Source organism: Phycodurus eques, chromosome 7, assembly GCF_024500275.1.
Source record: "Phycodurus eques isolate BA_2022a chromosome 7, UOR_Pequ_1.1, whole genome shotgun sequence".
NCBI lineage: Eukaryota > Metazoa > Chordata > Actinopteri > Syngnathiformes > Syngnathidae > Phycodurus > Phycodurus eques.
Genome location: NC_084531.1, coordinates 20,651,584 through 20,664,983, shown reverse-complemented (window position 1 = coordinate 20,664,983; position 13,400 = coordinate 20,651,584). Strand labels below are relative to the sequence as shown.

Here is a 13,400-nt window from a genome sequence, read left to right as displayed (position 1 = left end):
GGGATCTCTCTAATGTTCTGAATTCCTGTTCAAGACTATCAATTGCACAAAATCTTCATGATCAATTAATCAGTCCATTCCTACTACAATGCCTGCCAAACTTGTACTTAACAAATCTATTGACTGCAAACTGCACTGCATCATTTGGAGGATATAGTTGATATGTAAGGTATTTTATATTGTAATTTTGAATCTTGTGGGTTGGGCTGGTTTAATTGGTCAAAAGAAATATTTGCCATTTTGTAATAATGGAAACCAGTTCTTGAACATTACATTAACGTTAAAATCTAGGTTTCAAATTATGAAACTATGAAAGGGACAGAGAAGTGGCAATCTCAACAGTTCCTTGATGTAAATTAAATTTGTCATTAAATAAAATGACTGATGGCTGTGAGTGTTAAGTGCTGTCACACACAAGAGGACACACAATATTTTTGCATTTTATTTTGATTCCCCTTGCTTAACCAGGAATTTTAAAATGTCCTCCCAAACAAGTGAGCTTGATGCAAGTAGCTAATAATGCAGCCTGAAATTTTTTGGAGAGCATTTTAACTGGAAAGTGTTCCGATCAACTGGTAGCACTGGGGGGAGCGACAGTGAGGTGGTGTTTCTTCAAAACAAATGTCAAATGACAATAATTCAACCAGGAATCCCAGAAGGGGATGCATCTTAATTCAGTATGTGCCTCCAAGCACACTTTACCCACAATGTCGCCCCAAAGATAAAAAGTCCACTTTTCAAACCTTTGATGTGTTTACCGGTTTAGGCCCTCAGATTCATAACTGATGTATAGCTCAAAATTAGATGACCGCTATAGCCACCAATACCTCTCTTTTGAACTATAAACCTAATTAAACCTTTTGTCATGGAATCGGGAATCATTTGCTGTCTCCCAGCAACATGAGCAACTTCTTGAATGGAATTCACTGAAACAGCACACTTTTGATGTCTTTTTGTACAGCAGACCACGCTTTCCCCTAAAATCTCTTGTTGTAGCTTCTCAGAACTTCTCCGGTCTTTCTTGACTCCAGTTTGATAAGATGTGGTGTGTGGAGGTCAAATGTGAAACCAGAGGTGTTGGCAGAGAAATGTTGCGACGACAATGCAAGACTGTAACACTGAATGAATGAACCGAGGCACGCTGGCGTCCCGGACCAGCATTCCACCGCTGTGCAGTGACAGCACATGTAGTGTGTGGATGGGCAAGATTTGATTGACAATGTCTCTGGCATCCATACCTTTTTGCTTTGCTTCTAAAAAAAGGAAAAATTTAAAAGTCAAGAAATCAACTTTTGAAGAGGAGAGCTGGGTCATAGGTTCATACGTAAATGCTCGGGCCTTTTGGCCACCACGGGGTACGCTTGCTGCTTCATCTGAGCCAGGTTAACCCCGGCAGGCTGACGAATTGGAAGAGGGGCAGAGGCCTCAGAGTTGGTGGTCACATCCATCTGCTCTGGAGTGGAAACTTCCATGGCCTGGTCCTGAGGAGACTGGAGGAGACTCGGCCCTCCGCTGGGGAGGACGACACTCCGCGGCCAGCAGTCCCCTCCTGAAAATTTGACTGGGCTGAAAGGATGGAAGGAGAAAGGGAAACAAAAGGAAATGCAATGTTAAGCTAATTTAACAAGTAATTCATGCCTGGAGAAGCAATACAATGCAATTATAGATTAGACAATTAAAATACAGTGAACTTCTGTATCATTTAAAAAATAGTGTTACCTCTCCCACACACTTTAACCTTCATTTGAATTTATTAAAAGACACTTTTTAAAGCATTCCTGAGCAGCTGTTCTCACTCTCAAGAAATGAGAGACTATTGTGTAACATCACTTAGATGACTTGTTCACACAGTTCTCCAAATAAGGGGCAAAGTGGGCTTGCTTCAAGCTGTTTGTCACTCCTAGTTGAAGTTTACTGTAAAACTGATGATAATTTAATTAGTGTATATTTGAACACTAAAATGTTCAACCAACCCATGTCATTTTGTTTAACGAAAGTCTGCGTAATTCTAACATACAGTGCTTCTTGAAAGTTTTTGAACCCTCCTGACATGGTCACTGTAAAAAAACAAAACAAAAAAAAACACATACACACACACACGTTTGGAGAAAAGTCAGCACTGCATATGAAGTAAAGAACCTCCTCCCAATTATGAAGCATGGTGGTGGAAATGTGAAGGTCTGGGGCTGCTTTTAAACTTCTGGACCTGGATGAATTCATTGTATTTTAAGAGTCATGAATTTCCAGCTGTATTAATACATTCTTGACCAGAAAAAAGGTACAAAGGAATGGCATCAAAGACAGAGGATTCGTATTGTGAATTGGCATATTCAAAGTCTGGACCTTAATCCAATTTAAACATTGTGGTGAGACCTGAATAAATTGGTGCATATCTGATGACACTCCAACCTCTCTTGGAAGGTATTCGTTACATGTTGGGATTTGGATGCATGTTTAACAAGGTTAATGTTTTTTTTTGTTTTTTTTTTTTTTACAAAAAGTGACCATGTCGGGAGAGTACACAAACTTTCAAGCAGCAACAATGTACAATACAAAACACCAAAGAAGACTCGTGAAAAATTAGGGAAAATGTTAATTAATTAGAAACCTTCAAACAAGTGCGCCGGAGCAGCAACACATACAAATGGAGTATAAATCAATCCATCCATTTTCTGTACTGCTTATCCTCACTAGGGTCGCGGGAGTGCTGGACCCTATCCCAGCCGACTCTGGGCGAGAGGCGGGGTACACCCTGAACTGGTTGTCAGCCAATTGCAAGGCACATATAGATAAACAACCATTCGAACTCACAATCACACCTAGGGGGAATTTAGAGTCTTCAATTAACCTACCATGCATGCTTTTGGAATGTGGGAGGAAACCGGAGTACCCAGAGAAAACCCACTCAGGCATGGGGAGAACATGCAAACTCCACACAGGGGAGGCCGGACTGGAACCCAGGTCCTCAGAACTGCGGGTCAGATGTGCTAGCCAGTCGGCCACCGTGGTGCCCACGGAGTATACAACAAAAGGTTAACCAAACCATATAATTTCCGTTTGACGAAGGTCCATTAGCTTACTACTAACATATGGTGTACTGCCTAAGACAGGCTAATAGAAATTAGTTCAGAAGTTATGGTAATTATAAACTTTGAAACTAACAACTGCTTCTTTAACACACACGGACAAGACAGACAAACAAAGCATACACATTCTGTACAGGGATATAATTCTCTGCTCTGTGGAAACATCAAACATTACTGTTTGGGACTACGGAATTAGTTGGGGATCTTCTCCGCCTCTTCTTACTGCTGTCGATTACACTGCATTTCTTCCAGTAGACCTCAGTGTTGCCCAGCATATTGTGACTCAACGTGGGACTACAATTTAACTCTTGCCTACTCTGTAATGTGTTTTGTTTGATCTTATAAATTCATGCCTCTAAACATGCATCTTATTACATTATTGTCCTTGCATCGTGACAGAATCACATACAGGTATGTGCAATCTAATGAGATCCAATATGTATCAGAAATATTGCCTTTATAAAGATAATAATGAACAGTTACATCCAAACAGTCTTTTTTTTTTTTTTTTTTAGCCAATGTTACTTAACACTGATCACACACTATGATAGGTGACAACATACAGTAGCTGTTTTACCTGAGAGGCGTTCTTGGGCTGCCAATGAATCGTCGAGGTGAACGGATTTTTGGCTCTAAGGAGAATTTCTCTTTGATATTTTCTAAGACTGAAGGAGCCACATACGTAAACCCCTGTAAGGAAGTATAGGGGACATCAGAGGGAAGCAGTGTGAAGATTCCGATGAGTCCAATGAGCAGATGTTACCAGGAAAGCTTGATTGGCACTCTCACTAAGCGTTGAGTCATCAGGGCTGTCGACTGGCGTCTGACTGGTGAATTTAGAGTCAAACTGACTCACGTCTTCAGCTGATTGCTGCAAAGCCGGAGAGAGGTGAATTCATCAATACTGCAATTCTCTCCACTCACTTATCTTTATATTTTATACAATACAGTGCTATTTTTCTCTATTTAATATACGCAAAAAATGTGTATTTGCAGGGACTGGAACAGATTAATGGCATCTCAGTTCATTTCAATGGGGAAAATCGATTTGATATACATGTAAATTGAATTATGAGCTTGGTCAGGGAACAAATTTAACTCGTAAGGTACAACAGTAACACAGGGAAAGGGTCATGTTTATGACAGTCCTGACATAGGATGTTTTGAGGTTACGACTGGTAAGAAGACTCATTCAGTTACCGCCGTGCTTAAAGTTATTCAATTTCATTGTTTTATTGTCATGGCTTAGAATTGTTTTTCATAAAAATCCACCCATCCATCTATCCATTTTCTGAAGCTACTACAGAAGGTACTAAACTATTTACTGTAATTATTACATTTCGAGGGCATTAACGGTGCACAATGAACTGGATCTAAAATATACCTAAATAAATGAAAAAAAGTGCAGTTGTAAACACACTGTGGTTCCCTACTACTCACCAAGAAAGGTTTGAAGGGCGGCTCCACTTTACGAGCCAGCAAATCCTCCCAGTTGATGTGTCGAAAGAAGGGATGTGCCTGTGGGACATGACAATGAGCCATAAAAAGTCAAGTGCCTTATATGGGTCATCGTGCTCTTGTGTATTTATAGAAATAAAGTAGACCCTATAGGATCAAACACAATTTGTTCCCCAAAGGAAATTATTCAATCTAAATTCATTCGTTCAAGAATTAAACTGTCACCATTATAAACCTTTATCAACTGTACAAGCACCAATTATGGAAGCCAAGTTAACATTGTTAATGGTCAAACAAGTGTAAGAAAAAAACACTGTAATAGTAGCATTAAATTAATAAAACACTAACTTTAGCCTCTTTTATAATGGCTTCCTGGTGAATTGGTGCATCGGAGGCATAACATTAGAGGTTGAATTTAGTCGCCTGTTCCTTTCAGACAGAACTCACCTCAGTGGGGGAAACTGCAAGTGAACATTCACACACGTGAGAAGGGCATACAAAATAAGTCGCTTCGCAGGTGTGTCACACACATCTCATATTAAAAAATAACTTATGCAAAAAGAAGCTAACCACGAATGTTAAACATGAAACCGCTGCACTTTTGATAAAAAATGATGACACGTACAGCAGACGGACAGCATCTTCTCTTCACACGTTCTTAACACCCCTTGTAAGGAACGCTCCATCTTTCACGTGTTGTATGAAGACTAACGCACCAAGTTAATACTTTGACGTTGGTTGAGCTGTGCTCCAATAAGGTATGTCAAGGTCTCGCATGATTTGCTGAAGTGTCGCATGATATGCTGAAGTTGCTTCTCTTCCTATTTGAAGCGGAGGCTCACCTGCACCTCTGTGGCATCCCCAGCGCCTGCACCCAACCGCGATGAGGCATTTCTCTTCAGCAACTGCCCACACATTTTAAGTCATGAGAAAAGCATGTCTAAACACAGTAACTTCAGAGTCACATTGAGGTCAAAAACACTACCCGTTTCAGGAGGTCTCTGGCTTCCTGTGTGAGGTAGGGTGGGAGGCTGAGCTTGCACTTCAAGATTTTATCGATGGTCTTTTTGCGGTTTTCGCCAGTGAATGGCGGCTATGGACGCAAGATCAAAAATAATTCCTCAATCAACGCAGGATTCATACTACATTAGGATTTGTAATGGTAGGCACAAAAGAAGCAACTTTGTGAGTTACACTGACCGCCCCAGTGAGCATGTCGTACATCAGAGCACCCAGACTCCACCAATCTACTGCTCTGTTATGTCCGCTTCGCATTAAAATTTCTGGGGCCCTGTACCAATGAGAAGGTGTGTCTTACTCAAAAAGCATGCAAGACGATAAGTCTGTGGACAGTACAGAAGCACAATTGTGTATGTAAGTGTCGAGTGGGGAGGAGCAACTTACATGTATTCAATGGTACCACAGAACGTGTGGGTGACTGTACCGTCGTGAATCGACTCTTTACACAGTCCGAAATCTGTTAACTTGACATGGCCTGGAGGGAACACGTACGCACACACAGTTAGAAGGTTTGAAATATAATCAGTTTAAGATCTCAGTTATACAGTGAACAGCTGCATATTCGCAGTATGGCATTTGCAAATTGGGGCAGCCGTGGCCCAATGATAAAGATCATTGCCTGCCACCGTGGGTGACCTAGGTTCAAGACTCCGACTGGACCATCCGCCAACGTCCCCTTGACTCACGGCTGTGGTGTCCTTGAGCAAGACACTGATACCCCAAAACGCTCCCCGGGCGCTTCAGCTGCCTCCTGCTCCAGTGTGTTCCACTAACATGTGTATGTGATGGGTAAAATGCAGAGAACAAATTTCGTGTGCATGCATGCATGTTCATGACAATAAAAGGTGATTCTTCTTCTTAGTCTTAAATCCGCAGATTTTTTATTTTTTTTTAATAACTTTATCCTCTGTTATTCACTGAAAATCTTATTTCATTGTACGTGTAATAACAGTAAGATTGTAATTTGAATTATATTTGCTGTTTTTGCACTCAGGCCAAAGCAATAAAATTACTTTGGCGCCATCTGCTGGAATGTTGGCATTATTGTTAAGTTTAATTCACTGATAGTGTTTTTTCATCTGCTTTTGAGATGTCCTGTTTTGGTGGTGGTCCTTGAAATCTGCTCAAGCACCGCCAACAGTGAAAATGAAAGTATGTTTCTGCTTCTCACATATTATATTAAATAACACAATACAGATAATGATGGCTGTTGTTACACAGTTTTGTCATCTCACAAATATCTTAAAGCTCTCACGCACCTTGATTGTTTAGCATGATGTTCTCAGGCTTTAGGTCTCTGTAGATGATGCCCTTCTGGTGCAGGTGACCTAGAGCCATGGAGATCTCTGCTAGGTAGAAACTACACAGCAAGACAATATCTCAATTGGCACTTTCGCATTTAAAGCCTAAACTAAATTGCCCCACACACAGGGCATGTTTAATTTTTTTTAACTCACCAGGCTGTGTCTTCCATGAAAATGCCCTCCCGCTCCAGCTGCATGAAAAGTTCTCCTCCTGCAAAGAAATACACAGCAGCATGAGTGAATACATACCTCCCCAGAGATAGTCCCTGACCCTTCCACAGAAAAGCACAACTTGATGTTTTTCCAAGACAGTAGACTATTGTATTGTAAGTATAGTGTATATTTGAGGTGCAAACGTTACATTTAAATGTCCCTAACATTGTACAATTCTTCATCATGCTTCTCAGGGTCACAGGTGAGCTGGAGCCTATCCCTGCTGACTTTGGGCGAGAGGCAGGGTACACCCTGGATTAGTAGCCAGCCAATCACAAAAGCTTGTACAATTTTCTGGTGAAATATGTTGCTGAAATACGAGATCCATGACGTCAACAAACTTCGCAAGATGTCACATGTAAGAGTATTTGCTCACCTGCCTTGACTCACATATGATTTTAAGTAATATCTCATTCTGAATATATATGGTTTAATATGATGCTGGCCTACCCTTTGCAGCTTAACACCTTCAACTCTTGTGGGAAGACTTTCAACAAGGTTTAGGAGTGAGTTTATGAGAATTTTTACCCATTTGTCCAGGAGCATATTTGTGAGGTAAAACACTGATGATGGACGAGAAGGCCTGGCTCACTGTCCACTTGAAATCAACCCAAAGGTGTTCTATTGGGTTGAGGGCAGGACTCTGTGCAGGCCAGTCAAATTCATCCACTCCAAATTCTCTCATCAATGTCTTTATGGTCCTTGCTTTATGCACTGGTGCGCAGACATGTTGGAACAGGAATGGTTCATCCCCAAACTGTTTGACTGTCCAAAATCTCTAGGTATGCTGAAGCATTCAGAGTTCCTTTCACTGGAGCTAATGGCCTAATATTTTAGACATTTCCAACTTTGTGGGAACAGTTTGGAGATGGTCCCTTCCTATTCCAACATGACTGTGCATCAGTGCAAGGATCAAGGTTCATAAAGACATGGATGAGAGAGTTTTATGAGGATGAACTTGACTGGCCTGCACAATCCTGACGTCAACCCTATAGAACACCTTTGGGTTGATTTCAAGTGGACAGTGAGCCAGGCCTTCTCGTCCATCATTAGTGTGAATGATTTGAATGAATTAGAGCGGTTTCTCGTCCAACATCAGTGTGTAACGTCACAAATGCGCTTCTGAAAAAATGGTCATAAATTCCCATAAAGACACTCCTAAACTTTATGGAAAACCTTCCTAAAAGAGTTAAAGATCTTATAACTTCAGTTTTTGATGTCACCCTATGGATTAAGAATGGGATACCACTTAAATTCATATCCGAGTCAAGGCAGGTGAGCGAATACTTTTGGCAATATAGTGTATATAACATGTTAGTGATACTTGATACCAGGTAAAGTAAGCGGATTTATATTCAAAGCAATAAGGGTGTATACCATCCCAAAACTAATTGTTGTTTGAGCATAGGTGTGGATGCTGAAGAGACGTGAGACTGGCTAGCTGTTATACGCATTGTCACTTGTTTAGTGTTATGAGATTATTGTAACACCTAACTTGTTTTGACACTTCTTTGCCAGTTAATTGAGAATGTGTACATGTTCCAAGAAAAACTTCATTGGACAGTTTATAAAGGTTTTATGATGGCAAGAATTTGAATAGGTTATTTTATTTCCATCCATCCATTTTCTGAGCCGCTTCTCCTCACTTGGGTCGCGGGCGAGCTGGAGCCTATCCCAGCTGTCATCGGGCAGGAGGCGGGGTACACCCTGAACTGGTTGCCAGCCAATCGCAGGGCACATACAAACAAACAACCATTTGCACTCATACCTACGGGCAATTTAGAGTCTCCAATTCAGGCATGTTTTTGGGATGTGGGAGGAAACCGGAGTGCCCGGAGAAAACCCACGCAGGCACGGGGAGAACAAGCAAACTCCACACAGGCGGGGCCGGGGATTGAACCCAGATCCTCAGAACTGTGAGGCTGACGCTCTAACCAGTCGGCCACCATGCCGCCTTAATTTATTTCCATTATTCTTAATAGGAAAAACTGCATTGGAATACAAACACATTGCATGTTGACCAGTCCCCTATAACCAGTTGTGTTCTCCTTTAGTTTTGCGATTTTACTGTTTGTGTGTCAGGTGTGCACATTGTTGCACTAACCGCTCAGGTACTCCAGAATGAGGTACAGCTTCCCGCCTGTCTGAAAGGCGTAGATGAGATCGACAATGAAAGGATGCTTCACCTCCTCCAGGATGTTCCTTTCCGCCTTGGTGTGGGCTGTGTCCTTGGCGTTGCGTACAATCATTGCCTGTCACACAGCCAACAACAATCACAACAAAACATTAAGCTGAGTTTTACAACCTAACAAGAGAGTTTGTTCACTGGTCTACAAGAGTGAGAGGTGTGTACTGAGGTGAGTCATTGATCGGCCTCCACATAGAGTGACATTTGTTAATGATTGCTAACGTGGCAGATCAAATGTGTATCCTTGTTTTTCTTGGTACTCAGCTACATGAAGAATTATCCCTTACACCTTAGAGCAGTGTTTCCCAACCTTCATTGAGTCAAAGAACATATTTTACATTAGAAAAATCCCCACACCACTAAACAATGACATGAAAAGTATATGTACTGAAATACTGCTGATGTGTGATGGTCGTGGAAGAATATTTTTTGTTGAAAATAATCACTTTCGGACCAACTAAGTGAAATTTCCTGCAGCCACCTGTTAGTGTCTCGCAGCAAAGCGGTTGGGAATCATTGCCTTAGAGGATTGTTATAATGTATATTAGGTTGTATGATAATAGACATATTAAAATGTGACTCAAAATATTGTCCGTATAGTTAATAAAGGTTTTATGATGGATATAGTGAACCCTACTACTTCAATTATTTCCCATAGGGAAAATTTACTCTGAAGAAATCTGGAGGTCCAGCATGGATTATAATTGACCTCCTATCGCCCACTGTATTTCAAACTCTATCTGGATGGCAGGACTTGATTTTATTGCTACATTAGCAATGTTAAGAGCAGACAAATTCCCTGATAAACATTACCAGGCTGGCATTAAATGAAAAGCTTTTTTATATATTTATATCTATTCAATGGATTGTAATTTTAAAATAGTACTTTCATACAATATATTTATAGTATAAAATTATTAAAACAATGCAATTAACCTAAACCTCCAGATGGTCTTTCAATAGCTTTTAGATCTGTTGCTGCATAATTGCCGCCGCACTGTCATCATGGTGCAATCCAGAGTAAAAGGAAGGGTTCATGTAACAGTAAATTTAAGTGACTCTCACAAAAATGCGAGGCAAGTTAAGACTGCATTCCAAACCGTAAGGCTTCAGAAACATGGGCCCTGGCTTTTATCGCACACAACTATAAAGGCGATGCTGCACAAGAATGCTTTATAACTTCAAAAATAATGTCTTAAACAAGTCACTGGAGTTGTGGGGGTCATTCAAGGGGAAGCCACTTGAGCATCAAACAGAATCTCCTGAGGCAGACGTGTTTACAGTGCCAAGGCTGCAGCACAGCAGATCACATGGCAAACTTCCAAACTGGCCCAGAAATTTTAACACCACAACCACTGGCCTTGAGGACACACAATGCAGTGGAACTTCAAAAGCTAAAAACCTCTGATCTTGTACAACTTGGAAACTTCCCCTCTCCCCCCCATCAAAATATGTAACCAAGTCCCAAAGGTTCACATTTTGAACCGTCGTAATCTATGACATCACACAAGATATCAGAATATCGCTCGAGACCTCAGTTCAACTGTGCGCGTATTGCTTTTTCTTTGGCTTGATATGCTGGAAGAGAGGTAGAGGCATATACACTATAAGTTACAGCGTTGCAGTAAGACGGCACAATCGCCATAAGTACGTCACTCAATCATAGTTAAGGGATTGTGTTTCGTTTTCTTTTGTTTGTTTTCTTTTTACACTTGTGTGGCAAGTAATAAAACATAAGACAGATTCTCTCATAAATGTCATTCATCATTACTGTAAATTTAGTGATTGTTTATTTTTTTGCATCTCAGTGACTGCACAAGAACATGCTTTTATATCATTCTGTGAATAATTTAACTCACGATTAATTGATATTACTTCCCTGACTTGTTACGTACAGTGAGTGAAAAACTATTTTAACAAATTTTGCAGATATGTGTTCCTGAGGGGGAAAAAAATGCAATGACATGATTGGTGACAAATCTGGATAAATGGAAGTCAATCAGCAACCTGAAACTGACTGTGTTCCACTGTATTTACAGAAAGAAGCGCTAATGTATTATGGGTATTAGAAACAATGAGCATTTTATATTTAAAGAAGTTGTATTTAAGAAGGGAGACACAAACATACCTTTTTTAAGACTTTCATGGCAAATATTTTGCCTGAAGCACCTCCCACGACTTTTCGAACTTGAAAAACCTGCAAAAATGGAATAAGATTATTCATGAGCTTGAAAATAATAATAATAAAATAAGTCAAGGCTTTGTGCCTCTCCAACACATACCTTTCCATAACCGCCTTTACCCAGAACTCTTAGCAGTTCAAAACACTCTGGTCTAATATTCTCTGTCCCCTGATTGACATTATCCTCTGATATCTCTATCTTCTCACAACCTTCCATGTTACTGCAAATAGACATTCAATACATAGAAATACGTCGTAGTCATACAATCTCTGCTGACTACCGATATTCAATACTTACAATTCAAATCCACTGCACTGATCCATGATGTCATTGATTTGTGCCTGGAAGGAAAAGCATATCCTGATGTCAAACAAAGAAAAGAGCGAAGTGAGCAATAAAATGTTTTTTTACCCAGGGAAGTATATCATGATTTTTCTATTTCCAGACAATGTTTACCTATCCACTTAATGAATGCCCTTTTTGCTCTGATTAACATCTATTAAAATAATAGAGCATATATATACCTAATAAACACAACACGGTAGTAAAAGGTGATGGCCGGAGGCTACATATGTGCTGTAGATGGTAATTTTGCAAAATATTGTACAAAGTGAGTTGGGTTTTCTGCATAACCTTCTGTTTACCAAGAAAGTGTTAATTTTCACGATAAATATGAGCTGTTGAGGCGCAAGAAGACTGTTTCCCGAACATCAATATATGCAAGATCTTTCGCAATAGCCAAAATGTATACAGCCGGTGGACAAAAAAACAAAACTAAAATATGAACTTATTTTCAATACAAATAAAAACATTTTGATAATGCTATGAACTTGCAAATACATTTAACGTCATTTGGAAATTCAGTTTTCTGTACACAAAACAAACAGTAGTGCGCTAGTGCATTTACACATACTGCTGCACTACAAGCTAGAACTCCACACAGAGCCACTCTGTCACAGTACTGCCAAAATAAACTGTGGCACACTGAGACACATTTATCACTACTACTCACGAGCCAAGAAAGGTTGTACTTATACAATTCCAACATGACAGCCATAGCATTTAAACGTCAGAGCGCCGCAGTTCCACTAGCCGCTGTTATAGGGTAGAATAAAAGTCAACTAATTTGGCAGCTCTGAAAGAAGTGCAGGGTCAAAGTTGCGAGCATGTTTGCTAGCTTGTGGTAACGCTACCCGTGAGGAGGCCCGGGAGCTCCAGCTGCGAGAGTAGGCCGGCCCGCCCGCGGTGGATGGAAGGCAGGGAGGCAGGCAGGCTAACGGCTAGCTCGCTAGCTACTGTGCATAAGGGGTTCATGCTGTAACAAGTCGAGCCGCTCCGTTCGGAAGCTTCGTTGAAAGTACCTCGTCAGTCTCGTCATCGGAGACATCTTGCTCCGGCTGGTCCAAATCAATGTCAAACACTCCGGCCATGGCAGCAGCTTCGCTCGGTTCGCTCTGTCACAGACCGCAAGAATTACGTCCCCCACCTCATGGACAAACACACACCGCCGCCATGACCGGCTACTACACTGAGCAAGCGCAGTGCTGTGCACAACCAAAGGGGCGGTAACCCAAGCATTTTTTCTATCTCTCAACTCTCACAAAACAACAATAAACGCGGAGTCAAAAGTCCTCCCCGACCGCAATGATTTCTTGAGAAATGATTTAAACGTGGTGAATACACATCGGGGATTCAAATATTTTTAATGGTAATTAAATGTGCTTGTAAATCATTAATTTAATCTCATACTAAATGTAAATGAGCAGCATTGAGGAGGAATTCAAAATGAAATGAAATCTAAAAAAATAGTTTATCAGTGTGTGAATAAAAAAAGTATGTACAGTATTTATGAGTGAGCTATATTTCGAATCCCTACAAAATCAAATAAAAATATCGATTGAATAATACAAAAATGAGTATCAATCAAATCTGAGTATTATTATGTTTT

The 13,400-nt window shown here is 40.5% G+C and overlaps 1 protein-coding gene across 2 annotated transcripts; it reads right to left on the bottom strand.

Moving 5' to 3' along the window:
- Positions 1-428: 428 nt before the first annotated feature.
- On the bottom strand, positions 429-13,122 carry rps6kb1b (ribosomal protein S6 kinase b, polypeptide 1b). 2 transcript variants are annotated; one of them, XM_061682106.1, is made up of 15 exons: positions 12,814-13,122; positions 11,750-11,793; positions 11,552-11,672; positions 11,398-11,466; positions 9,186-9,333; positions 7,022-7,079; positions 6,824-6,924; positions 5,949-6,039; positions 5,745-5,835; positions 5,530-5,637; positions 5,387-5,449; positions 4,527-4,604; positions 3,850-3,957; positions 3,664-3,776; positions 429-1,566 (listed from the first exon to the last, which is right to left on the bottom strand). In XM_061682106.1, exons 1-15 carry the CDS (start codon positions 12,880-12,882, stop codon positions 1,311-1,313), a joined length of 1,518 nt encoding a protein of 505 aa, XP_061538090.1. In that variant the 5' UTR covers positions 12,883-13,122; the 3' UTR covers positions 429-1,310. The 2 variants fall into 2 exon arrangements, with proteins under 2 accessions (XP_061538090.1, XP_061538091.1); XM_061682107.1 differs by lacking the exon at positions 11,552-11,672 and having other exon boundaries at positions 12,814-12,846.
- Positions 13,123-13,400: the final 278 nt, after the last annotated feature.

Bases quoted from the DNA above. Each gene is read 5' to 3' on its own strand.
- rps6kb1b (XM_061682106.1), bottom strand. From the start codon at position 12,882: ATGGCCGGAGTGTTTGACATTGATTTGGACCAGCCGGAGCAAGATGTC. The intron at 5,638-5,744 runs GTCAGTGTAACT...TTGCGTCCATAG, and splicing joins ACGACATGCTCACTGGGGCG to CCGCCATTCACTGGCGAAAA. The intron at 1,567-3,663 runs GTAAAACAGCTA...CCATCCTTTCAG, and splicing joins AGCCCAAGAACGCCTCTCAG to CCCAGTCAAATTTTCAGGAG.